At 40.0% G+C, this 26,473-nt stretch overlaps 1 protein-coding gene and 1 non-coding gene across 7 annotated transcripts in view; both read left to right on the forward strand.

Moving 5' to 3' along the window:
- Positions 1–26,243, forward strand: part of PTCD3 (pentatricopeptide repeat domain 3) — a 30,571-nt gene extending 4,328 nt beyond the window's left edge. For 3 of the 6 annotated variants that reach the window (XM_072767104.1, XM_025994404.2, XM_025994406.2), the window contains exons 4-24: positions 3,144–3,189; positions 7,377–7,445; positions 8,162–8,266; positions 9,858–9,981; positions 11,820–11,935; positions 12,915–12,979; positions 14,136–14,223; positions 14,618–14,678; positions 14,966–15,051; positions 15,935–16,079; positions 16,776–16,826; positions 18,699–18,788; positions 19,081–19,109; positions 19,965–20,071; positions 21,042–21,120; positions 21,211–21,301; positions 22,420–22,505; positions 22,995–23,143; positions 24,614–24,655; positions 25,208–25,366; positions 25,642–26,243. In XM_072767104.1, the coding sequence (XP_072623205.1) occupies positions 7,437–7,445; positions 8,162–8,266; positions 9,858–9,981; positions 11,820–11,935; positions 12,915–12,979; positions 14,136–14,223; positions 14,618–14,678; positions 14,966–15,051; positions 15,935–16,079; positions 16,776–16,826; positions 18,699–18,788; positions 19,081–19,109; positions 19,965–20,071; positions 21,042–21,120; positions 21,211–21,301; positions 22,420–22,505; positions 22,995–23,143; positions 24,614–24,655; positions 25,208–25,366; positions 25,642–25,720 (1,761 nt within the window). In that variant the 5' untranslated portion in view covers positions 3,144–3,189; positions 7,377–7,436 and the 3' untranslated portion in view covers positions 25,721–26,243. The remainder of the gene's footprint in view (positions 1–3,143; positions 3,190–7,376; positions 7,446–8,161; positions 8,267–9,857; positions 9,982–11,819; positions 11,936–12,914; positions 12,980–14,135; positions 14,224–14,617; positions 14,679–14,965; positions 15,052–15,934; positions 16,080–16,775; positions 16,827–18,698; positions 18,789–19,080; positions 19,110–19,964; positions 20,072–21,041; positions 21,121–21,210; positions 21,302–22,419; positions 22,506–22,994; positions 23,144–24,613; positions 24,656–25,207; positions 25,367–25,641) is intronic. The other 3 variants (XM_072767106.1, XM_025994407.2, XM_072767105.1) reach the window with 1 other exon arrangement.
- On the forward strand, positions 24,183–24,319 carry LOC112916917 (small nucleolar RNA SNORD94). The gene has a single exon (XR_003234375.1). It is a non-coding gene; the product is annotated as a small nucleolar RNA SNORD94 (small nucleolar RNA).
- Positions 26,244–26,473: the final 230 nt, after the last annotated feature.

The raw sequence follows: 26,473 nt of genomic DNA on the forward strand, positions 1-26,473 counted from the left end.
AAAATGACCTGTGCCTTAAATGAGTAAGATTATTTTATTAGCATCAGAATCACCTAGGAATTTTGTTTAAAATGCATTTCCCTGTAGGTAATTCTTGTGAACCCTAAAGTATGAGACCAGATAAAGGAACAGTAAGGTAGAGTGGCACATCACCATGAAATATCTGCTGGTAGGAAGAGGCCAAGCAGGCAGTTCTGTGAGCCATAAAAATATGGCTCACAAAAAATATAGAGAATATCCCTATTCTCTTAGAATAGGGAAATAAGATGGCTGATACAGAGCATTGGCCATTAAACTGAGGCCTGCTTTTTTTTTTTTTTTTTTTAATTTATTTATTTATGATAGTCACACACACACACACAGAGGCAGAGACATAGGCAGAGGGAGAAGCAGGCTCCATGCACCAGGAGCCCGACGTGGGATTCGATCCCGGGTCTCCAGGATCACGCCCTGGGCCAAAGGCTGGCGTCAAACCGCTGCGCCACCCAGGGATCCCGAGGCCTGCTTATTTATAGCCCAGGAGCCAAGAATGGTTTTTACATTTTTGAAAAAGGCCAAAAGACATTCATGGCCATGAGAAAATCACATGAAATTCAAAATCTTTTGGAGCTTGGCCTCATTTGTTAACATTGTGGCTACTTTTTTTTTTTTTTAAGGTTTTATTTATTTATTTGACAGAACACAAGCAGAGGTCGTAGGCAGACAGAGGGAGAGGGAGAAGCAAGCCCTCAGCTGAACAGAGAGCCCGATGTGGGTCTTGATCCCAGGACCTTGGGATCATGGCCTGAGCTGACGGCAAATGCTTAACTGAGCCACCCAGGTGCCCCATCTGTGTCTACTTTTATGCTACACTAGTGTAACATACAACAGAGTTCCTGTGACACTATTCATTTCTTTATAGAGAAAGTGATAATTTCTATGCTCTGGAATTGAGGCTTTTAGACCTGGCAGAAGCCATTAGGGCTACAAATTCCTGTTGCCTAATTTTAAACATGTATCACCATTTAAGGATGTGATTTCCTAGATCACTCAGGTGCCAAAGAAGATGTTAGCAAATTACACAGGTTCCTCGTGAGTTTTCATAAATGAACGTAATATATTAAAGGCAGTGTTGTGAAAGCATGAATCTATGTAGTAATGTTAGGGGTGATAGGAAATCTAGTTATAATCAATGCATAGGTAACTGGGTTCCCAAAAGAAGGAGATCTAAAACTTGATAGAGGGGCACCTGAGTGGCTCAGTTGGATAAGCATCTGACTATTAATCTCAGGGTCCGGAGTTCAAGCCCCACAAAAAAAAAACTTACTAGATTGGTACAGAGAAGATGTGGAGAAATGGACACCTCAAATAACATTTGTTGATAGAGCAGTCAATTGGAATAATACTTTAGAGGAAAGTTTGCAGAATCATAATTTAAAATGTGTATACTGGGGCACCTGGATGGCTCAGTGGTTGAGCATCTGCCTTTGGCTCAGGGCATGGTCCCAGGATGGAGTTCTGCATCAGGCTCCCTATGGGGAGCCTGCTTCTCTTTCTGCCTATGTCTCTGTCTCTGTGTCTCTCATGAATAAATAAAATCTTTAAAAATAAAAATAAAATGTGTATACCTTGTTGGTTAGTCATTCTGGAGGAACACTAGCATAAATCCAAAGAGACATGAATGAGAATGTGTTTTACCACTTGGAAATACTAACAAATTGAAACAGTCTGAGTGCCCATAGGTAAATAAGTCGATAATAAGTGGTTATCATTTAAAGAAACTGATTAGATTTATATGTAGTAACATGGGTAATACAATCAAACTTATGTAAGCAGATGAACAGAATTGCAGTATGTGTTTTTTTATGGCTCACTCACAATTAGGGGGGAAGGGGGGTCACCGGATGACACCATAATCTGTAGTATTCTAGTTTATTTTTTAGGGATAATATATCCATTGATGTTGATTTTTAAAATAAAAGAACTAGCAAGTAATGTGAATGTCATAATTTTTTTTGTCAGTTCAGTAGGTTAAGAAGATATGTTTACTTGATAAGACTTACATGCTAATGTAAGCTTTAGTGAGAGAATGTCCAGAGATGAGGATTTCTTTGTCCTGATTAAATTACATAAATGTGACTTTAAAAGTGGATAGAAAACATCATGGATTTTATACACATCAGGAAATTATTCAGTCATGATGTAATATAAAATCCCGTGTATGTTCTTTTGTCCTTTTGAGATGATTTATATTGTTGAGTGTTCTGTTAAAATTTGTTTAGAAAAATACTTTTGGTTTATTAAGTTTACTTCTCTTTTGGAAATGAAACACATAAAATGTAGCAAGAATAAAACTATTTGGAACCAAATTATCTTGATTTGTCTATTCAGTGAAATCTCCTTTTCCAGCAGTTCAAGTCTCTACCCATAGCATAGTGGCCAGCTGGCCTGGAATTTTTATAAAGGCTATATAGTTGAGAGGTCTAAATGAGAAGAGTTCATCAGAATCATCTGGGAATTCAGTAAGAAAGTATGTGACAGTTATCCGTGGAACTTGGAGGATTTGATTCAGAAAGTCCAGAGTGCAGCCGGTGATTTATTCTTCTATATAGCTGAGTTAAGAGTCACTGCTTTAAACAAAAAAAGTCGCCACTTCACATAACAGAAGAGCCCAGAAAGTGCAATAAGGAATGCATAGGAAAATGGGGTGTCTGTTTAAGCCCCACACTGAGTATAGAGATTATCTAAAAATCTTAAAAAAAAAGAATGCATAGGAAAATGGATAGGGCAAGTTAAGATTCAGGATAGACACAGACATCTTTATAAGATAGGAATGGAAATTGCTAGGCCTTTGGAGGTAGTATGAGGGACCATGCCAGAGAGGATGGGCAAAGTATAGTAGGAACATATACGACCCACCTTTAGGCAAAAGAATGGGACTGTTTGCTCATTTTCTAGCTTCTTGTTCTAGTGATCTTGAGAAATAAGAATTGGCTTTAGTTAAGAGCTAAACTTTTTTTATTGGCTGATCCATACTGAGAGTAGAATCACTTGTTCATTTTGGGGGTATAAAAAAAATCCCTATGCCCTCTTCGGCAGCACATATACTAAAAATTGGAACGAGAAATCCCTTACATGGGTTAACGAATGATTCTTGTTCTTAGGGATAAAGTGGCTGTTCTTCAAGCACTTGCATCCACAGTGAGTAGGGTAAGTAGGAATTTCAGTTTGTTTTTTTTTTTAAGATTTCATTTATTCATTCATGAGAGACAGACACACAGAGAGAGGCAGAGACATAGGCAGAGGGAGAAGCAGGCTCCACGCAGGGAGCCCGATGTGGGACTTGATCCAGGGACTCCAGGACCATGCCCTGGGCCAAAGGCAGGTGCTAACCCGCTGAGCCACCCAGGGATCCCCAGAATTTCAGGTTTTTGTTGCAGATCTTGCCAGTTTCTTGGAAATAATGTAATCCAGTCCCTTCATGAGACAAATGGAGAAACTAAAGCTTTTAAAGGAACTGGCTTTAGGCTAGTTAGGAAGTTAACTCCTTGTTTTAGCCCTATGTCTTTTTATCTCCAAACTCTGTGTTTTTATCTTAAATCCGTAATCTTTAAACTTAATCCCCTGAAGAGCTTGTTGAAATGCATGGCCCTGGAGTATGGTTTAGATCCAGTACTGTGATGCAAGTGATGTGTAGACCAACTTTGAGAAATAGTGTATCTGCCATGCTGTAAATAATATAGTGATTTAGAATGTGGGTCCTGGAGCCAGTGTTTTGTTTCATATCTGAGTAACTAGCTTTGTGACCTGCATCAAAAAGTTATTTTATCTCTGGATGCTTCTGTATGTTTATCTATAAAATAGGGATTAATTATTATTACAACTATTTTAGTGAAATATTTGTCAATAATTTGCTGTCTTGACAATTTAAGAACGGAGTTTGTAATCTGACAGATAAACTGAAACCTTGGTAAATGCCTCAGAAATGGAACTTTTTCTTTTTTTCTTATGTTAAGTAATCTTTACGTCCAACATGGGGCTCAAACTCACAACCCCAAGATTAAGAGTCACATGCTGTACCAACTGAGCCAGCCAAGTGCCCTGGAAAAGGGAACTTCTGGCTGATTATATTTTTCATCATGTGAAAGCTATTTCTTTCTTTTCTTTTCTTTTTTTTTTTTTTTTTTTTTTTAAGATTTATTTATTCATTAGAGACACAGAGAGAGGCAGACATGTACGCAGAGGGAGAAGCAGGCTCCAAGCAGGGAACCTGATGTGGCACTTTATCCAGGGACTCCAGGATCACACCCAGGGCTGAAGGTGGCGCTAAACCCCTGAGCCACCCAGGCTACCTGAAAGCTATATTTTTAATTTCAACTACAAGGATAATGTCTAAAATAATTAAGACGTTAACTGCCACAATATCTGTGTGGATACTAATCTTCTTTAAGGCCATTATCACAGATTTCCAGAACTGTTTTCTATTGTAGATGTTAAACTTAAGGAGTATTGGGTCAAATATGCCCTGGTATATCCTAGCAGTTTCTCAGAAGGGGTTTTTAAAATACTGCATCTCCATGCTAGTAATACATTGAGATCTTCAGCAGTTCACTTACTTCTAACTATGCATCTGAAATGTAAACTAGAGTAATGGCCCTCTGAGACTTTCTCAGGTTGTTTTTGTTTTTGTTTTGTTTTGTTTTTCTTTTTCTTTTTTTTTTTTTTAATGAGAATGGCATTCAAGTCAGAGAAGTTGTAGATTTATGTGTGCATTTGTCTGATTCGTCTGGGTTTGGGCCTTTAAAACCCAAGGTATAGTAATTTATTCGTTCAGTAACCACATATTCTACCTTTCTGATGCTTACCAGGCACTGTGATGGATGTAAAGACAATCTATGCACAGTTCCTAGAGAGGGAGCATGGAGGAGCACTGGGAAGAGGGTACATAACCCAGGCTGGGAAAGGACTTCCCAGAGGAGCTGATAATTGGATTGCTTCTAGGAATGTGAGCGGCAAGGATACTATGGTGGGAAGGAGCATTCCTGTTAGAGGCAGCACCATGAGCAAAGGTACAAAGGCATAGAATGAGTAGTTGGTATGGTAGGAATCAAGGATTTGGTGGGTGGAGAAATGAGAAATATGAGGCAAGATGATTAAACACAATGCTGGGGACTCAGGTCCTCCAAAGAATTTTAAGCAGTGTTATGAAAATCAGATTTTAGAAAAGACAGCCATGTGGAGATGGGAAACGTTGGAACTTTAATGTAGAGTAAAGATGTTAAAACTACCATGTCCAAACCCAAACCTCGCTATCTCCTCAGTGGCACCTCTGTTCTAGTTGCTCAAATCAAAACCTAAGGAGTTATCTGTGACTCGTTTTTTCTCTCTGCTGCATATTAGTAAATCCTTTGTTTCTTCCTTCAAGATAGATGTGCGTGGAATCCCAAGACCACTCCCAGGTGCAGTGATTTGCTAGGACAACTCCCAGTACTCAACATACAGTCCTACAGCTACTATTTAGTATAGGAAAAGGACACAAAGCAAAGTTGGACAAGGGAAGTAGGCCTTTCTAAGGATAGCAGTCTCAGGCCTGATAACTGCACAGTATCAGACTCTGCACTCTTGTCATCACAACATGATCACTGTAGTCATCTAAGTCACCATTATCTCTTACTACCCTGGATTAAACACAGCAGGCCCTGTCTCTTCACTGCCCTAGCTCCCTACAGACAGCTCGCAGTTCAGCAGCCCAAGTGATCCTAATAAAATGTTGGATCACATCACTCTTTTGCTCAGAACTCGAGTGGCTTCTCATTTGTCATAATTGGGATAAAAACTAGGTGAGAGCTCCTAAAGCCCTCCGATGATCTCCCCACTCCCACGTTACCTCTCTGATGGCATCTCTTGTCAACCTTCTGGGTGCCCTACCCGAGCCTCCTGCCTAATTCTGTTTCCCCGCAGGTAGACCTCTGCTTCAGGGCTCTAATGTTTGCTGTTCTTCTGCCTGGACTGCTTCCCCTGAGATACTCAACATTATTTACTCCCTCATCTGCTTGAATCTTTGCTTCAGTATCACTTTTTCAGTGAGGCCTTCCCTGACTACCCCATTTGGGTCGTAGATCTCTTTGACACTTTCCTGTCCCTTTTTCTACTTCATTTTGCTGCATAGCAGTTACATCTTTTTAATTCATTGTGTATTGTTTATTTTTACTTTCTGGAGGTTTTTTTCTCCCCTACTAGACTGCAAGCTTTATAGGGAGGGGATAATTCAGTTGTCTCCCTGGTAACTAGAATAATGAATGCCTGGCACATAGGAAGTGCTTTGTGAAAAATAAGGAAGACACTGAACTATGGATGTGGCAGTTGCGATAGGGACAGTGGAGTTGGTAGGGGAAGATAAGGAACTAGCATTGGTTGCATCTGATGATAGGTAAGTGGAATGGAAGAGGCCCTAAACAGGTATCTAACAAGGGTGGTACAGAGGATCAGAGCCAGGCACTAGTTCAAGTGTAATCAGGGAGCAGGTAGTCCAGGGCAGCTAACCTAGAACTGCTACCTGTGGTTTGTCATTACATGACTGCTGCATCTTAGTGAAGTGGTATAACCAGATAAAATGAGCCTCCAATGAGTATGAAGGGATAGAGGTTTTGAAAGGGCAGCAGGAGGCTGAGACCCCAAAAAAATCCTACCTCCAGGCCTTAGGTATGAGCAGCTATCCCTTGAGAGCTGTAGGGAAACAATCCCTTGGAGAGTCCAAATCAGACAGGGCATCAAGGGGGTAGGAGAGATTCTGGATATAGGGTGCGTTTTTCCTATGGAACAAAGGTCCCAGAAGGCCCAGGAAAGGAGGTTCCAAGGGAGAGAGGAGAGGAATAGAGAAAGTAATTTGGGGACATTTTTCAGTGAGTGGTACTGAAGAGTTGATTTTGCTCAGAGTTCTCCCTAGAACAATGTGAAGAAGTGTATCAAACCTCCAACATCAGGACGCAGGAGAAGCTGCTACTGTTTGCTCCTTCCAAGAGGGCACAGTAGGGTCCTCCATTTGGAGGAGGGACTCTTGGATGGGTAGTGGCCAGGCTTTGAAGGAAACCCTAGTTCAGGACACTGGTGCCCAGACTGGATAATTAGACAATCTTTCATTTAAATAAGCAGTAGTTCCTGGTAGCACCCTCATATCTTAAGAAGCAGTAATAGGGGTTTGAGCCCTTGTTTGCTTTAAGTTGTGTGTAATGACAGCAGTCTTAGAGAGCTGAGAGTACAGTACAGGTGTTTCTCTCACCACAGACACACACTTCTGCAAGTGTTACATATTTAATTAAAATTTCTTTTATAGAGTTTTTAGTTATCAAAACTCAAGGTCTTAATTAGAATATAAAGAGATTTCTTTGTCTTCACAGGACCCGACAGCTGCCCCTTACGCATTTCAGGATGATCCTTACCTCATACCAGCATCCTCTATGGAATCTGTGAGTGTTATCATGTAGCTTTTCTTTTTTTTTTTTTTTTAATAGGTTTAGCAATTCTTTTTTTTTTTTTTTAATTTTTATTTATTTATGATAGTCACACACAGAGAGAGAGAGAGAGAGAGAGAGAGAGAGAGGCAGAGACACAGGCAGAGGGAGAAGCAGGCTCCATGCACCGGGAGCCCGACGTGGGATTCGATCCAGGGTCTCCCGGATCGTGCCCTGGGCCAAAAGCAGGCGCCAAACCGCTGCGCCACCCAGGGATCCCTCATGTAGCTTTTCTAGCATTATGTTTTATATTGGTTGTTTGGGTACAAGAATGGATGGATATAGAATTTTACTTAGGTGTAAAAACTTTTGAAAAGTTAACAGATGCTGTTAACTGTTAGAGATAACTCTTTAGACTCTGAATCCTTTGCTACTTTTTTCACAGTTTTAGAGCTAGGCTGTGGAAAAGATTTGGGATTTAATTCTTAGGGCTCTTTCACACTGAAGCAGTCCACTCGGTTTCAGTGCACTGGTTCTGTGTACCACAAGCTGTGTATGACCAAAAGTGTCACACTCAGTAGCAGAGGTGGTCATGCGGTGGTGTGTAATTTAGCTTCTAATTGGGTTTCTGTGTAATATTGCATTCTTTTTGAGGGGGTGGATAATACTTGCTGAGGGTGTAATTCTGATCTTTTGAGTCAGTTTATATCTAAATCCTTTTCTTTATATAGCGTTTGTTTTTACTGGCAAAGAAGTCTGGAGAGAATGCAGCAAAGTTTATTATTAATTTACATCCCAAATATTTTCAGAAGGACATAGCTGAACCTCATATACCGGTAAGGAGAGGTAATTGTGATTTTTCAGGTATTACTATGTAAATGTATATTCAACCAAGTTTTCATGGCTAATATTTGAGTAGCCAGTTGAATGTCCTCAGTATTTGTTTGAAGTCTGCTGATGTGTATAGTTATCTTTGCTTACAGTAGTAGCTTTTTTTTTTACTGCTGTACGTATTTGGTCCTCATCCTGTTTTCCCCATTTGACTTCTGTAACACCAGAATCTTCCATCTTTACCTCTGTGATTGTTCTTTTTAGTTTCTTTGAGTAGCTTTTCTGTCCATCCCTTATGTTGGTGTTTCCAGAGGTTTCCGTGCTCAGTCATTGTCTCGTTCCTGTCTGCAGTCTTCCTGTTTCAGCAGCCCTCATGTTCCATTTGGCATTCTTCTATATCTGGCCCACTATCCCTCTGCTTTGATAGTCCAATGTCCTGGTTTCCCTTCAGAGCCTGTCAACCCTTCTGCCTTTGACTTTGAATTCCAGACTCTATTTCCAGCCACCTCTGTGTCATGTAGTCTTGAGGTGTGAGTGTCATGCCGCACATGCTGAGTGTTACCCATTGTGCTTGGTGCTGTCATTATAGTGGCAAGTGGAACAGAGGCACCCTTGCCCTCTGGGGTTTATTAGTAAAAATAGTAGCCTCAGGCTCGTATCCCAGACTCCTTTCTTTCCGAAATGCCTGCAGCCAAGCACAGCCTCCTGCTTCTCAAGCGGCAACTCCCAGTGACAAAATAGGAGGTCTGCGATTGTTCAGGTGACAGTGCCGGTGTCCTCTGCAGGACAATGGCAGTGATGGAATGGTCATTTGCTGGCCCACCCACACCCCTGGATGTTTCTAACTAGCCGTTACTCTTCGGTGCTTATTAGCTCGCTTCTGCTTGAAGCCTCCCGTGGGTCCCTTGGCAGACAGCGATGTCACACATCCCAGATCTCCTATTATTGATGTTCACACTGCACTGTAAATCTTTTCTTCTTTTCCTGTCTGATAAATGGGGAGAACCCTGAAGGTAGAGGATGATTTTCATCTCTGTGTCTCCCATGCCTTGCTCTGTGTCTGGCAGAAAATGGCCGGCATTCAATAAATATTAAAATAAACTGGTTAGGTAAAATCAGTGTACCCTGGTGATGGTAAATGTTCAGAGAGTAAAAAAAGTATGAGCGATGAAAGGTTTCTGCCCTTACAACCAGGTATACTCTGACATGAAACAAGATAGGGACAAAAGGAGAAGGGATAGTTTTGACAGGCGACAAAGTTAAGTTCAACTTGAAGTTGGGGGAGTTAGTTGGAAACTGGATTCTTTAGATATGGATTAAGTATGTATTTATTTATTTATTTTTATATATGTGCTTTTCAGTCCCCCTTCCCCTGTCCCCCCAAATTAGGAAATAGCTAAATGGTCTTGTCTCAGATACTGGAGGCGGTCTCTTTTTTGTTTTAAATTGTATTCCCTACAAAGATGTACACGTGGCGCATGAAACAGGAATTGGGACAGTGAAGTTTTGTTTTGGTGTGTTGTTGGATAGAGTTTAGTCCTGCTCAGCTATTGTCCCTTTACCTGTTTGTGGTAACTAGCCATCTTCTTTTCTTAGTGTTTAATGCCTGAGTACTTTGAACCTCAGATTGAAGATATAAGCGAAGCAGCCTTGAAGGAAAGAATCAAGCTCAAAAAAGTCAAAGCCTCTGTGGACATGTTTGATCAACTCTTGCAAGCAGGTGACTCAGTTCATTTAAAGCTCCTCTGGGAACATGGGCTTTGGAAGTGGGCTGTGGATGCGTGATCCTGCTGGTCATGAGTAAAAGTTAGAAGGATCTCTGCCTAATGTTGCGTTCCTACTTTTAAGAGTTTAATAGTTAAAAAAAAAAAAAAAGTTTAATAGTATTTCAAGTTCTGCTTCAGCCTTACTTTTGAATTATAAGCTAGATGGAGTTGGACCTTAGTTTCCTGTGCTCCTGGGCTGTATTGTGCCGCAGATAGAGAAATTATAGAACCATTCTTCCTTGGCTTCCATTTTTAACCCTAGGCATATACATACTGTATTCACATTTCTTGTACTCCTTGTGTTTGGAGGCATAAACAGGTAAAAAAGGAATATTTAAAAAGGAAAGAACACTAACCTGAGTTACTGAGATACTGATTCTGAGTCTAATGTGAATTAGCTCTGTAGCCTTGGAAAGATCACAGTTCTGCAGCACTTCTGTCTCTCAAATTCTCTGGCTCTCTGAATTTAATCTGGGTGAACATCTAGTGGTATAGATCTAAATTGCATGGCTTGTAAACTACCAGGAGAGGAATATACCTATAGTAGCATCAAAGGCAGCAGGACTGTAAGTTCGTGGACCCCAGAATGCTCTTCAGTGATTTAGGATAACAATCAACCAGACATAAAAGAGATAGGAACTGGACTGAGTCAATACATTCTTGAACACAAGAAGCCTTTACAGCAAGCTGTGTTTGACTTGGGAATTTTAGTATGTGGTCTGCTCTGGTATTGGATGTACTAATGAATTGCTGATGTGTGTAATAATTTACGGATGCCTTTCCCTCTGCTTGTTGAATATGATAAATCTGCATTCAGGTTCTTAGTGCTCAGCCCTGTCTTCCTCTGGTTTTACACACTGTGCTTATGCATGTGCAGACATTCAGTAAGCGGTTCTGAAGACCGTGTGTCAGACCCACAGCTCAGAGTAACAGAAGAAGACAACATGCCATGGGGGAGGTTAGAAGAAGTTTTACCTTCAAGACCTCAATAAGTACCAAAACCTTTGCATGGCATTTCACATACTTTGATTCTGCAGTACCTTAGGAATTGCTGTGTTTTATAATCATTTTATAAAGGAAACTGATTTAAGTTTCCAGTTTTAAGATAGTATGATGCAGTCCAGTTACCCTCCGGAGCTTCTCTTCTCTCCATTCTGCTGTGCTCTTTTCAGCGGTTTTAAATTTCCTGATGCGCATTTTTAATGTCAATATATTTTCAGAAAAATGCAGGTACTTTACTTTGCAAATACTGTATCTCATACTTCCTGTTTCCTTATTTTCTTAGTATCAAGATGGGAGCACAATGTTTTTGAGTAACAGTTTTTAAGAGCTACTATAATTAGACACTTGTGCTAGTATTTCTAGGCAAGTATTCCAGTGAGGGCCCAGATCCAAGTGGAATAATTCTGCTTGCATATGTAAAATTGGAACTGGGCCAGGGAAACTAAGTGGCAGTAATTTGCACTCAGAGTGTTGGGTTTGGAGACAATAGTTAAAACCTTGAGTTTCTTGGGGGTTATGAGTATGTAAACAAAGTGAGAACAGGGTCAGGCTTTGTCTTGTGTTTTAGTCCCTCATGTCAGGCCACATGGTTGCTAGGTATTGTGTTTGCATCTCTCCAGATGTTTCTGTTGACATGGAGTGTATGCTCAACCATTCTTAGAGTGCTGAAGGATACAAAATATGTAGCCAAGAAAGCTGTAGCTCGTAGAAAAAGTGAAGAATTTTAATCCAGTAAGCTTCCGTTCTTTAATGTTTCAAGGATTCTTTCCCTTTCTTCTCCTACCCACAGGAACCACTGTATCTTTGGAAACAAGTAACAGTCTCTTGGACTTACTGTGTTATTATGGTGACCGGGAGCCCTCAACTGATAATCATTTTCAGCAAAGTGAAAAATCAGAGGAGCTGGTAAGCTTAAAAATATTTTGACTTTGCCTACCACATGCAGTCAAAACGTTGAGCAGAAACATTAGGCAAGCCCCTCTGTTGTTACTCAGAGTGACCAGATGATGGGTAAGGAACAGGGAAAGATTCCATGGCCCCAGCCCCCTCAAAAATGCATACATATGTGGGCAGCAAGTAGTGAGCACACTGTTGGGGCTCTAGAACAGTACTGTGCCAAGAGCTGGCCTGTAGATAAGGAATCCTATCTTAATTACTCAACCCAGGAGTTGTAGAAAAAGATCTCACATACATCTTTGGATCATGTGAACAAAGGTTATGTACATCATTTTCATAATATATTCATACTTGTAAAAATTTGAAAGACAGACTGGATGTCCAGTGTCATGTAATTGAATTATGCTGTGTGGTGATGGAGAGGACTAGCATAGGTCTATTCATCTGTGGAAAGATGCATCATATATTGCTAAGTGAGAAGATAGGCCAGATGATAATATTCCATCATAAAATATTTTCATATGCATAAGGGAAAATGAAAAATTAAGTGCTTTTTCTTCCATTTTTGTCTGATTTTCCTCCACTAAATGTGGATTGTTTATATATGAAATCATTAAGTCTTTTCAAATGTATAGGCATATATGTTGTTTCTGTGTGGATCAAGCACAGTCAGCTCAAGCCAGGCTGTGTTTGAGTTTCCAGTTCCTCCCTCTGGGCTAGGTAGGCTGTGCAGGGGACTGGCTTCATCTCTTTTCCAGCCTGTCAGTTCTTGCTTTAAGTGCTAGCTTTACTTTCATCTCTAAGCTGATGTCTGCTGAAAAAAGTATCCTTTTTTTTAGGTGAACATTTCCTGGGTTTTTTCTTCATCTTCTATTGGCTCTGTATTTCTTTTATTTTTTCGAGGTTTCCTTTGCCTTTCTGATTTCAAGTATTCTAACTAGGAGGGTGCATTCTGTTGTCATTTTTTGTTGATGATGATTCATTTCAGGAAGAGGACACAGGAGAAAATGATAAGAAATCTAAGGCTGATGATCAGTTTGGAGTCACATGGAGGTAGGTTATAAATCATTAGAACCTGGTAGTACTGTTTTTTTATGGGGCGTGGCATGCTCCCCATCACCCCCTTAAGAAGATACGCTCCTGAAGTTTTCTAAAATTGAATTTGTTTCTAGTGTACAGTACAAATGTCACCATTGGTATTCCTCTGCATTTAGAGCTCATTTCATAAGTTTACTTCCAACCAGCAGTACAGGGTTGACACTTCACTCTTTTCCTCCCTACCACCCATTTCATGTCATCTTCACATAGTATTGATTCCTTGGGTAGTTTGACCAGTGGTCCTACTCTGCAATTTATACCTCCCTTTCTGAAAGTCTGGATATTTTTGTGAGAACACACATGCCCTAGAATATAGTTCTAAATTAAGGCTGCTGGCCAGCAGGCAGAAATGCCCAGCATTTCCAGACAAAAGGTGAATAACGTTTAACATTTGAGAATTTAACTGAATAGAAACGTCTGGTAAAAGATATTTCACGTGGATGTATGGAGAAGGAAAGCTACCATTAAGATCTGAAGTCTTTTGTGAAGTGAAAAATTGAGTAGAATCAAAGATTAAATTTCTTGTAGATTTTCATAATTTCGCATGTTGGTTAAGAATGTGGACTTTGGCATATCATCCTGACTCAAATCCCAGTTCTGATTTCTGAGACCTCTTTATAAGAGGCAGAATCAAGATACAGCATAGTCTGTATAACATCGTTATGTTTATTGACTGGTTGATTGATTGAAAGAAGATGCACCAGAGTGTGATGTATACACACACTAGATTATGAAAGAGAGACGCTAGAGAAACTACTTGTCCGTGGTGGCCTCTGGGGAGTTGTATATGGTTGAGAGAGGGTGGGGAAACTCCACTGTGTGCCCGGTGTACACTTTGCTTTTTGTTCTGTATTGTGAGTATATGTTAATGTTTTTGTAAAAATTTTCAGTCCTGATTCTGTCACTTAACTGCCAGGCTCTGAACCACTTGAGGTTTTCGAGCCTTGGTTTTTCTCACTTTTCAGAACGATAAACATGTCTCTCTTCCTCTCTCTGGATTGTGAGAGTTGTGTATATGAAGTGCTTGGCACATTATGAACTCTCAGTAGATTGTGGTAGCTGTTGGTTTTTCCTATTACCCCTGGTTCACATTTATTCTTACTGTGTCTAGGGCAAAAAACAATGCTGAGAGAATCTTTGCTCTAATCCCAGAAAAAAACTCCTATTCCTACTGCACAATGATCCGAGGAATGGTGAAGGTAACGTTTTATATTTTTATCTTTAATTTCCACTAAATCAGGATTTTTCACCCTTAGATTGATTGACAATTGGGCCAGATAATTTGTTGTCATGAGGGCTCTCCATTGTATTGTAGAATGTTTAGTAGCTCCCTGTCCTCTACCTACTGCATGTCAGTACTACATCTTCTCCAACCCCCAGTTGTGACAACTAGAAATAGCTCCAGGAGTTACCAAATGTCACCTGGCATGCAGAATTGCCGCAGTAGAGTATAAATTTCATGAGAACTGGGACCTTGTCTGTTTCGTTTGCTATTGTATTCCGAAACCCTAACCCCTAAAACAGTAGATGTACAAATATTTCTTAAGTGAACATGTTTGACAATGCTGAGTTTTTGTATTTTCTCTCTTCCAGCACCGAGCTCTTGTGCAGGCATTAAACTTGTATGCTGAATTATTAAACAACAGACTCCAGGGTAAGTGTGTTTGTAGAGAATTCCCCTCCTTCCTTTTCTTTCCTTAAGAATCTGTAACATCTTTGAATCCACAGAATATTTGGATCTTCCTCACCTTTGGGCTCACTTTTAATCTTTTCTTGTGGTATTGGTGGTAGAAGCTGGAGGAGAGATCAGAGCAGGGAGTGATTGTCTAGTTTTGTGAACATATATTAATGAGCTAGGAGCCACATGTGCATTACTGCTTCCTTAAACTGAGCCATTTAGGAATTCAGCCCAAATTTTGTTAAGGTTTTTTCCTCTTACAGCTGATGTGTATACCTTCAATGCACTGATTGAAGCAACAGCATTGAATATGAATGAGAAATCGGAGGACAAATGGAATAATATACTGGTAAGGAGGAACCCTCATTTTTGTTTTCTAGTGGGTCTAAAATATCTTTTCCTAGAAATACAGGGGATGGAGACCACACTTATTGAGCATTTTCATGGCAGATACTATGACACTGGACACTCAGCAGTTGCATGTTTACACCCTCCTAGCAACCCTATAGTTAAACTATCTGCATGTGAGAAGAAAAAGTTTCTTGACCAGAGTCTATGACTAAAATTCAAAAAGACTTCGGTTGCTCTGTTTATTTCTCATAGTTTTTTTATTACAAAAATAATGCATATTTCCTGAAACCTTTATATCAAGTAAAGTTTGAAAAAAAATTATATTCAGTGGATTGAGATAATTAAAGAATAGAAATGTTTTTATGTTTTTACACTGTACAGTTTGTGTGTTTTTGTACCATACTGCTCATTTTAAAGAGGAAAACACCCCCTTCATTCTAATCTGTTCTTCTGCTTTACTAGGCAGGGAGTGAAGACAGACAGACACCTTGATCAAGTGAGGTGGGGTGACTGAATGGAGTGACTTCTGTAAAAGGCAAAGTCACTGGTCCTGCTGATAATTTTTTTTTTTTTAAGCTTTTGTTTATTTATTCATGAGAGACACACACAGAGAGAGAGAGGCAGAGACACAGGCAGAGGGAGAAGCAGGCTCCATGCAAGGAACCTGATATGGGACTCGATCCCAGGTCCCCAGGATCATGCCCTGGGCCAAAGGCAGCGCTAAACCGCTGGGCTGCCCAGGCTGCCAGATAATTCTTAAATTAGGGATATATTTATTAACTTTAGACTTAGCCAGAGTGCCAAATTATTTTTTAGTGTGTAATATTAGTTAATTTACCCACCCAAGTGTAAATAAGACCTACTTCTTTTGATTCAACTAGGAGCTCCTAAAACAAATGGCTGCACAGAAGGTGAAACCAAATCTGCAAACATTTAATAATATTCTGAAATGCCTCCGAAGATTTCATGCATTTGGAAGATTGCCAGGCTTACAGACCTTTCGTGAAATGAAAGCCATCGGAATAGGTGAGTATGTATCCTGGTGTCCCTCACTGGAGTCTCAGACACTGCTGAACCAAGGGCTTACTTAGATCCAGACGAGCAAAAAAGAAATGGTGAACTCTTTTTGCTTTTTAAGTAATGTGTTGAGAATTCCTGATCTGCCATTTGGCACACTTAATTACGTGCATTTACTAAAGATGGGAGCTCCTTTATCGTCATGTGTTTATAGCAAATTACAATGTTCTTTTAATATTTTAGGTACTTTCCTGTGGATTTCTTCATCCTGGGGAGAACTATTTACTTAAGAGTTAGTTTTAAATCCCATGACATTTCCTAGCATAATTAGGTATTTGAACCCAACTGTGCTACTGTGTTTATAGTTTTCGGTAATTATTAAAACTTGTTTGGGAATCAGTTCATTTCAGTATACTTAGTGTTCTTGAGTGAAGGATCATAGTACTTTATAATATTTAGTAATGATGTGTCAAGGCTTGCTTGCATGTGTGTCAAGGCTTTCTATAAGAGATTCTTTATATTTTTCCACTTAACATTAATCAAAATGAGCTAGGAAAGGTCTTTGTTCAGAGGAATAGTAATGTATTCTCTTACTTAAATAGCATGTTCAGTGTGTTTTTTTAAGTCAGTGTGCCTCAGTAAACTGTTTTTGGATAGCCGGGTTTGACTTGTTTCTTATTTTTTTCTATCCACCTGGTAATTTAGAACCCTCGCTGGCAACATACCACCATGTTATCCAGTTGTTTTATCACCATGGTATGTATGACATTGTGTATTAACTTATGTAGAAAGCTGACCCAGCTCTCTTATGTTTATGTGAGTAATTGTTGTAGGCTTCTTTTGCTCTATATGATTTTCAGAATAGAGAACTCACAAATTAACGTTATCCTGTAGCCTGGGCAGAAAGTTACCCTTGAAGGTAGTAACCTTGTTTGTTATGGAAAACTTCAGCTGGAGGGGACGGGGCCATTAAATGTACTGTTGGTATAAGATTACAAATGGTCAGAAGGTATGTTATTTTGGAGTTCTTTTGCCTCTCCAGAGCTGTGCTTTCCACTAAAATAGCCATTAGTCACACATGCCTATTTAATTAAAATTAAATGGTATTTAAGACTCCTTCATTGCATTAGCGCTAGGTGGCCACGTGTGGCTACTGGCTACTGTATTTAGTGATACAGCAACAGAACATTTCCATTTTTAAGGAAATTACTGGACAGTGCTGCTCCATGGTAACCTTAACCTTATTTTGAAGCCTTGTGGGAGAACTTTTTAGCTCTGTTTGTCACCTACTTTAGGTCAGCCAGATCCTATTGGAGCTGTGCTCTGTTGAACAGACTTTGGAGCAAGGCACATCTGAGTTGAAATTTCACCTCTGTCATTTACCAGCTATGCCAAAAGGGCCTCGATACCTTACCTGAGTAAATACCGTTGGACTGTAATGATTAAATGAACTGTGTCCAGTGTCTTGGAAGACATATAGTAAGCACTCATAGTCTATCAGTTCTTATCCATTTGGCCCAACCTGAGAAAGAACCAGTGGTGGGTTCAGAAATGACTGCTCCAGTCCTTTTCTACTGCAGTAGACTTTATAGATATAAAACAGAAAAACTTGATTGTCCGTGTTTTGGTAGGCTAATTTTACAAAATCCACATCCTTATCTATAGGGAAGAGTTTTATCTTTTAGGGTAGGGGAAAAGAGGTAAACAATTTCCACAGTAATTGGATCTTCTGAAATTTTACTCAGTCTTGACGTTGTAGTGAAACTAGTGCTTCTGACCCCAAAGCCTGTTGCATTTTTCTCTATTGTCACACATCACTTTGGTTCCGTTTCTAACCAAAGTCTGTGGTCCTGTTTCCTAAATAACACTCGGAAACATGGGGGCAGGCTCAGAGGAGTAGTGTCAGTTTGCCTTACAGGTATGTGAGCTAGCTACCTGCAGTGACAACATCTAGGTGTTTATTCAAAAGAAAGCCTAAAGATTGAAAGGATACATATAAAGTAAATTATTATGTAACTAATAAAATGATTAGGAATGCTAGCAAATGGGAATACATTTAAGGAAATTCTAGGAATACATCTATACTGTCATTAAAACTAATCACTTGAAAAGTGGATAAGATACAGAACGGATTTGGATGAATAAGGTGTAAGGAATTGTATAGGTGCATTTTCTACCTATTAGTACCCACTTCATGTGATTTTAAGAGGCTTGCCTATATCCATTAATCCTACAGTTTTCTTTTTCTGGCCTTTTCATCCTGATTATACTTCAAAGCAACACAAATGATTCGCAAAAAACATGTTTGTTTTTCTAAGTATGCAGGTTTGGTTGTGTGCTTGTCTCCCACTTTGGTGAAAGTCAAGCTTAAGACAAGACTTGGGAGGGAGGGAAAGTCCCCTGGGAGCACATAGACAAAGAGCCATAACTGCTCCAGATCGTATGCACAGTTGTGCTGTGTACTGTGCCTCTGCTCCTTTAGAGAGCATGCATCCCTGCTGGCTCTCTACTGGGTAGTATGCCAAGGATGGAGGGAGAAGTGTGGAGCCTTGGACTACGTGCCATGTGGGTGGGTGGTGTTACAGAAGGGGACGACTGATAAAACCTCATTGCTCTCTCATTCTGCAGAAAACCCTTCAAAAGGATCATCCCGCATCATCTATGATATTATGAATGAAATAACAGGACAGAAATTTACCCCAAAGGACCCAGATGATGGTATGCACAGAAATTGCTTGTGTGAAACAATGAGCCTGCTTTCCTGATTGCCAGTTATTAGAGGCTTTATGATGAGGACAGAGTTTAATGTAGCTTGTCTTATGGGTGATTATTCTGAGGAAGTCAAAATATGTGTAGCACATTGCTGTATGCTTCCTCTCCTCTAGAATTTTTATTCCTTTAGGTTTAACTTACCATTAACAATTCTATTGCTAGGATTTTTATTAATGCTGGTCACTTGAAAATATATTTTATCCATTGTAACTGAGACTTTGTGAACTTTTATTTTCAGATATGTTTTTTCAGTCAGCCATGAGAGTTGTAAGTACTATTTTCTTGCTTGACTTTTGTTTTTCTTTTTCCTTTTATCCACTTAAATTAATCTGTAACTGGAGCCAGGGTGGGTGGGGTTCCCTGATTCTCTCACTTTTTCTTTTATTTATGTTTTTACTACAAATTTTCTTTTTTTCTCTTAAACTTTATACTAACTCACATAGCATCCCTTACCCTTTGTTTGTTTATTCTGTACATTGTCTTTTTTCACACTTTTGTTCAATAAGGTTTTAGAGTATTTCGTATTTGCTTATTAATGACTTTTTGAAATGGCAAAGGGCTGTTTTGAATTTTGGTTTTTCATTTTGTGCTAACCAGAAGTAATTTAAAACCGTTTTAGGATGGATCAGCATATTGTTCCCTAAGGATAATTGCTTTCCAAAAGTTTAGTCTATATCCTTGCAGGTTTTTTCTTCTAGTATTCAAACACACACAGCCAGACACATTTCCATGATATTTTGTTTGTTGACAACATAGTATTTCATGGGAGGGAGGGGCTACAATTTACTTAAAAGTCTGTGAGTGCATTTTGGAATTACTTCCTGGGTTTTGTAGAACAGTGTTGCTGAAGTGAGCACTCCATCTGTCTTTTATGCACATGACCAGGTGTTTTCATAGGATTGATTTCTACAGGCATCAAAATCACTTTATTTTAAATTTCATTTCAAATTTTAAATTGGGGTGGGTTTGTTTTCCCCTCAATATTACAACTCATTTGCTGTCAACCAGTAATACATTGAATCAGCATGAATATTTCCACAAATAACTATCTTTTTTTAATGATCAAGCCACTGTTTGGCTGATAAACTTGAATGATGCTTATTACTGCTTGCAAATTTTCAGTGCTCATTTCTCAGAGATCTAGAACTTGCTTATCAAGTACATGGCCTTTTAAACACTGGAGACAACTGGAAATTCATTGGACCAGATCATCGGCGTAATTTCTATTAGTAAGTGTGCTAGAAATGTATCCTTTTGCATTATTGGAACCTCTTTAAGCAATCGCTTAGTCAATTCTGCAAGTGAGAGACTATGGGTAGCACTCCCATGTCACCTTTGCAGGCAGCATGTCCCTAACTTGCAGTACATGTTAATTGAGCACTTGGAAATTCAAGCAGTGGTAAAACAGATTTGCCAGACTGAGATGTCTGATGTGTATCTTTTAGGCTCTTTTTCTTTGTAACACTTTAAATGTACATATCTTTTTCCTCTGCGCCTTATATTATATTATTGAATGTATAACAGGGTGGATCCCTAACAATTTCAGTATAACCTCTTTGTTTTTTGTCTTTGTAAGGTTTTGTTTATTTGAGAGTGAGGGATAGAGAAAGGGGCAGGGGGAGTAGCAGAGGGAGAGGGAAAAGCAGACTCCCTGCTGAGCAGGGAACCCAATGTGGGGCTCAGTACTGGGACTCCAGGATCATGACCCAAGCCAAAGGCAGACACTGAATCAAATAAGCCACACAGGCACTCCAGCCTCTTGTTTTTAAAGATGAAAATACAGAGATGAAGCCCAAAGAGACTCCTTTAATGAGTCTGACTTTAGGTAATTAAAAACAAATAAGAACTTAAGGAGGCAGCCTATTAATAGGCATGTGATGATTGTCTATTGTGTGTCCATATTCTTGCTTCACATTGCATGCTTTTAAAATGAAGGTGTTGTCACTGCTTGCCATGGCCTGAGAGCATACTGAGGAGGCAGTCATGAATCGCTAGTTGTGGATAAGAAGTTATTTAATTGGGAATTCCAGAGAGCATAGTTAGCACCTCCCAGGTCAGGCATTGGCCCACATAACTTGACATTGTTTGTAACTTACAAATTGATTTTAAATTCTGTGTAACATATCATTATATAAGCTGTGCTGTAACATTCTATTGTTAGGTATCTGAGACTAAAGCTACCTTTTCTCTCTGTTACAGTTCTAAGTTTTTCAGTTTGCTTTGTCTCATGGAACAAATTGACGTCACCTTGAAGTGGTATAAGGACCTGGTACCTTCAGTAAGATGATTCATTACTTATCATTGTAAATGTGTTTGTTGTCTTTACTGATTAACACTTTAAAAATATGTTTGTATTTCTCTTAATCAGGTATTCTTTCCCCGTTCCCAAACTTTGATAGATCTTCTCCAAGCATTGGATGTGGCCAACCGACTAGAAGTGATTCCTCAAATTTGGAAAGGTTGGTTTCAGCTTGTTTGTTCAGGCCCATCTCACTTCATTGTCCTACATTTGGTTAACAAACACGTTAACATTGTTAGGGATGGAAATTTCTAATTTTCACTAAATTGAATATATTAGTTAAGGTTTGTTTCATGGTTGCTGGCTCACAGTGCATATTGGACTATGTGAGTAAAAATGCATTGAACATGACCTAAATTAGTTCCTTTGTGACAGGAAAAGGTAGACTTTTATGCATTTGTTGTATGATATGACAAAGGGAAGATCAGTGCTAATTACATACACACCCTAAATCAATTCTGGTCTCCATCCCTGAAGTCTTTGTTAGTCCTCTACATCATGCTGCTCATCATGACTCAGTTGTTAACCAGTCAGTGATACTTAGGTCTCTAAGAAATAGGCATGATTATGGGTTTCTGTGTATAAACTGGCTACAGAAGATGCTGTTATCTCTTTTTCTATAAGACTGAGCACGACTTGAGTTTCTGTCAGCTTCAAGTTTCCATGTCTGAACAATGAGACAAGCACCCTGATCTACTATCTCATGAGATTGCTCTAGTGACTATTAACATACAATGTCATTGACAATTACCAAGTGCCATAGAGCAGGTGTCTTGTAATATCGAGCCTGGTAGCTGCCCGAGAGTAGTTGACTGGGAGCAGCTTTCATTGCCTTTCATTGTTCCTTCATCCATATGACAGGTGTCTTGTCATATCGAGCCTGGTAGCTGCCCGAGAGTAGTTGACTGGGAGCAGCTTTCACTGCCTTTCATTGCTCCTTCATCCTTTTTTTTTTTTTTTTTTTAATTACTTACTCATGAGAGAGACACAGGTAGAGGGAGAAGCAGGCTCCTTGCGGGGAGCCCGAAGTGGAACTTGATTCCAGGACCCCCAAGATCACTTCCTGAGCCAAAGGCAGACACTCAACTACTGAGCCACCCAGGTGCCCCTCCATCCATTCTTAACATGAATTATCCTGCTGGTTTTCTTGGAGTCTGGAATAAATAATGTCAGCAACTTCCTTTCACCCACCAAAAACTATGACAGTGGACAAGGTCAGTGAAAGAGTTTTGGTTTTATGTGACAGTGATCATTTCTTTGTTCTTTTTCTGTTTCAAGATAGTAAAGAATATGGTCACACTTTTCGCAGTGACCTCAAAGAAGAGATTCTGATGCTCATGGCGAGGGATCAGCACCCACCAGAGGTAGGGTATATCCAGATTCAAGTCCTGTTATAGTGTGAGATGTGTGCTAGTCAGTATTTTCTCCAACATTGCGGACCTGGTGAGGGTAATTCCCCTTGGTTTCTTCTAGGGAAACTGAATCCTGCCACCTAAACCCAGATTTAAATTCTGTATCTAAACATACATAGCAAGTAGCAGAATCCTGTTTCTAAAGTCCCTTTCATTCCTCAGGTCCAAAGCAAGTTTCTTTTTGGCTTGACAGTAATCGCTTTTTGAAAAAAAATCCTATTTAAAAGGAAAACCCATCTTGTATTTGAAAGATGTGGCCAGTTTGCAAATCACTTACCCCAGGCCAGGGCGCATTCTTCCTTGATTACTTGTCACTCCACATGTGAGGGGCTCGAGTGGCAAACTGCATTGCTCTAAGATGTCAGTGCTTCTTTGGAGTCTCCTGAACCTGATTCTCATAAAACCAACCAGGCAGTTCTGCTGACTCTCAGAGCCTCTCAGCTTCAGGTGGCGTTTGCAGACTGTGCCGCAGATATCAAATCCACTTACGAGAGCCAGGATGCCAGAAAGACTGCTCCTGATTGGCCAGCCAACTCTCTGAACTGTATAGCTGTTCTCTTTTTAAGGGCTGGGAGAACCCAGGAAGCCTGGTGAGTACAAAACCACAAGTGTAAATTAGAAGCATTTGTACTTGAATCTCAGAGAACATTTTGTCTGGTCACAAGTTTTCTAATTTGACTATATAGTGAGTTTTCTGTGGGAACTGCGAGTGCCAACTGAAAAGGAAACTTTTAGAAGACCAGTACGGTATATACATTGTATTTAAGAGATGACTTCATCTAGTGAGCTAATTCTCTTTCTGACCTGTTTTATATATCCATGGCCAAATAGTCACTTACCTGTTCACTTAACTGGAATATTCAAAGAAAGTTATTTTTGAAAATGTTTTGGGGGGATCCCTGGGTGGCACAGCGGTTTGGCGCCTGCCTTTGGCCCAGGGCGCGATCCTGGAGAGCCGGGATCGAATCCCACATCGGGCTCCCGGTGCATGGAGCCTGCTTCTCCCTCTGCCTGTGTCTCTGCCTGTTTCTCTCTCTCTGTATGACTATCATAAATAAATAAAAATTAAAAAAAAAAAAAAAATGTTTTGGGCATTTGACTTATCCATGTATTTCACTCAATGCTTAAAATGCAGGCTGTGCCCTTGGGACTTGTGAAAATTGGCTTTTACAAACATGGCCTTGACTAAAACTTGTGTCACTGTATAGCTATGTTAGGTGTTTTCATCACCCCATTCACATACTAATTCTTAAGAATGTGTTTGTGAATGGAGCCCTTACATGCATTCCTTTTTCCAAAAGCAGAGAAGTTAACAAAAGAATACTTTGTAGGAGTAGTCCTCATAAAGTGGTATGGCTGTATTTTGTTCTGGGTAGAAATATGTGTTCTGACAGTAAGTGGGGTACTTGTATATGGCTTTTTCAACACAAAGTGTTGATTTGAACAGAGGATTGTCAGCCCAAAATGTGGCTATTCACTATCTTGAGGAAAAAGCTGGTGAATGAAGGCATTGCCACCTAAACTTGTCTTAGGAGTGTGAATCACACACATAGCCTGCTGCACTGCTGGTGACAAAAACCTTTGATGCTCAAATTTTTAAACTCCGGTTGACACACACTTGTTATGAATCAGGCTGTGATGATTGGCGCAGGGGTACGGACCTCAGCTGAGTCATGGGAGCTGAATGTATGTGTTTCTCCTTTGTCTTGCATGTGGCAGGATGCTGGGGAGCACTTACAGGAGACTGTTGCCTCAATCTGAGCCTGCTCTTCACAACGTAATTCTAGGATACTGATCTTATTCTGGGATTGTGAGAGAGGAAAGAGATCCCACTCAGTTGCATCCCTCTCTTCCAGCTACCCACAGGGTGTTGTCTTTTGTTCCTGGGAGGACTGAAGTGATCCTCTAGAAGAGGATATACCCCCCACCCCCAATAATTCTCAACAGATTTGCTTGGGAAATTTGAAATGTACCTACATGAAGTTAGGAAAGAGGGAACTGAACCGCTACTATCTGCTCACCTTCTGTTTATTATCTTTCTTGTATCTCGTCTTGAACAGGAAAATGTTGGGGCTTTTCAGGAAGCATAATAAGATCCCTGGGTAAGTTGAAGTTAACAGATCTGCCTCGGTATATCCAGGAATTAGCTGCATGGTCTTAACTCTTACCATGGGGTGATTGGGATTTTTTTTTTTTTTTTACATACTTTAGTCACAGTGATTGAGCATTCTTCTGCTAGGCAAATGGACAGTTGCTTCCACCATCTAGGGTATCCTAGATTAAGCAAGCACTGTGTTTAATCTGCTTGGTGATTGCAGCACACTGGGGATACATTCAACAGATCCTTAGTGAAGGCATACTGAACCAGTGTTCCTTATATTTCTTTGGCCCATTAAAGTTAGTCTGGGCAGTCCAGGTTGCTCAGTGGTTTAGCGCCGCTTTCAGCCCAGGGCCTGATCCTAGAGACCCGGGATCGAGTCCCTCATCGGGCTCCCTGCATGAAGCCTGCTTCTCCCTCTGCCTGTGTCTCTGCCCCCCACCCCCCTCTGTCTCTCAGGAATAAATAAATAAAATCTTTTAAAAATAAATAAGTAAATCTTTGAAGGGATTCAGGGGTTGTTGGGGAATGTTGACTTTTTGTCTTTATTTTACAGAAATAAGTTGCTGAATGAGTTTATGGATTCTGCAAAAGCATCCAATAGTCCTGCCCAGGCCATTGAGGTAGTGAAGCTGGCAGGTGCCTTCAGCTTGCCTATTTGTGAAGCCCTCACCCAGAGAGTGATGGCTGACTTTGCAATCAGCCAGGAACAAAAGTAAGTCCTGAATGGATAACAAAGTGATAAAAATGGAGTAGACCGTTTGTCTACCCATTCAATGTTTACAGCTTTTTGCCTCCTGAATTTTTTTCTTTGCGAAAAATCAGGATGCATTAATTTAGTTAGTTATTTCATTTGTCACATACATCAGAGAGGCCTATAGTTTTGGCTTTTGAAACCTTTTCTCCTTTCATTATAGTTCAGTGCAGCTGCAGAGTCCCCTCCCACAAGACTGAAATGCAGTGTAACCCTCCAGTTTATTTTCCTTACAGGGAAGCCCTGGGAAATCTAACCTCACCGACCAGTGACAGCGACAGCGACAGTGACAGCGACATCAGTGAAGGCATATAAAAGTGGGTGAATCAGGAGCAGCTATGGCCTAGCATAGCTATTGTAATTACACTTGAGAATTGACATCTCTGTTCAACCATATTGTGAAAACAACAAGAGAATTCAGACTTCAACTTTTAAGAACAATAGATACCAGAGGGACTACTTAAATTCCGAATTTGATACTTACTAAGCCAGCCATTTAAACAGAAGCAGACCTACCATTTTCATTTCTTTGGACACAGCTCCTGGTTTCAGCATAAGCTTTGTACCTACAGTGTTTGTTGGCCAACTTCACTGTTGCCCTTTGTGGTTTGCCCTCCCATCATGGACTTGGCCTTCATTGGCTGATTCGCAACCTTAGAGAAGGATGTGTCTAAAGGAGGTTTGCACATGTATCTCCATTGATACTAGATCAGTATACCAATTTTAGGAATATTTAGAGGTGAGAAATTTGCCATTGTTTAATCATTTCTAGGATGCGGAGTTTTAAGCTACATGTATGGGAAAATGAGGGCTGTAAATAAACACTAGTTAACGTGCATTGAGCGCATTTCTTTTTTTTTTTTTTTTGAGCGCACTTCTATTACTTTGACATAGCCCGTTTCCTCTGAGCCCTGGGACTTCTACAAGTGCTTCATCTCCCTTGCTTCCCCCTTTTTTGCCATCACCTTTAGTTGTGCTCTACTCAAAGTGGTCTAAAGTGAGGACTGCTAATCAAGAATCTCTAGTCTGGCATTTCTCTTACCACCAGAACTTTGAAACAGTATTGGA

The sequence above is a fragment of the Vulpes vulpes genome, chromosome 8 (assembly GCF_048418805.1).
Source record: "Vulpes vulpes isolate BD-2025 chromosome 8, VulVul3, whole genome shotgun sequence".
Taxonomy (NCBI): domain Eukaryota; kingdom Metazoa; phylum Chordata; class Mammalia; order Carnivora; family Canidae; genus Vulpes; species Vulpes vulpes.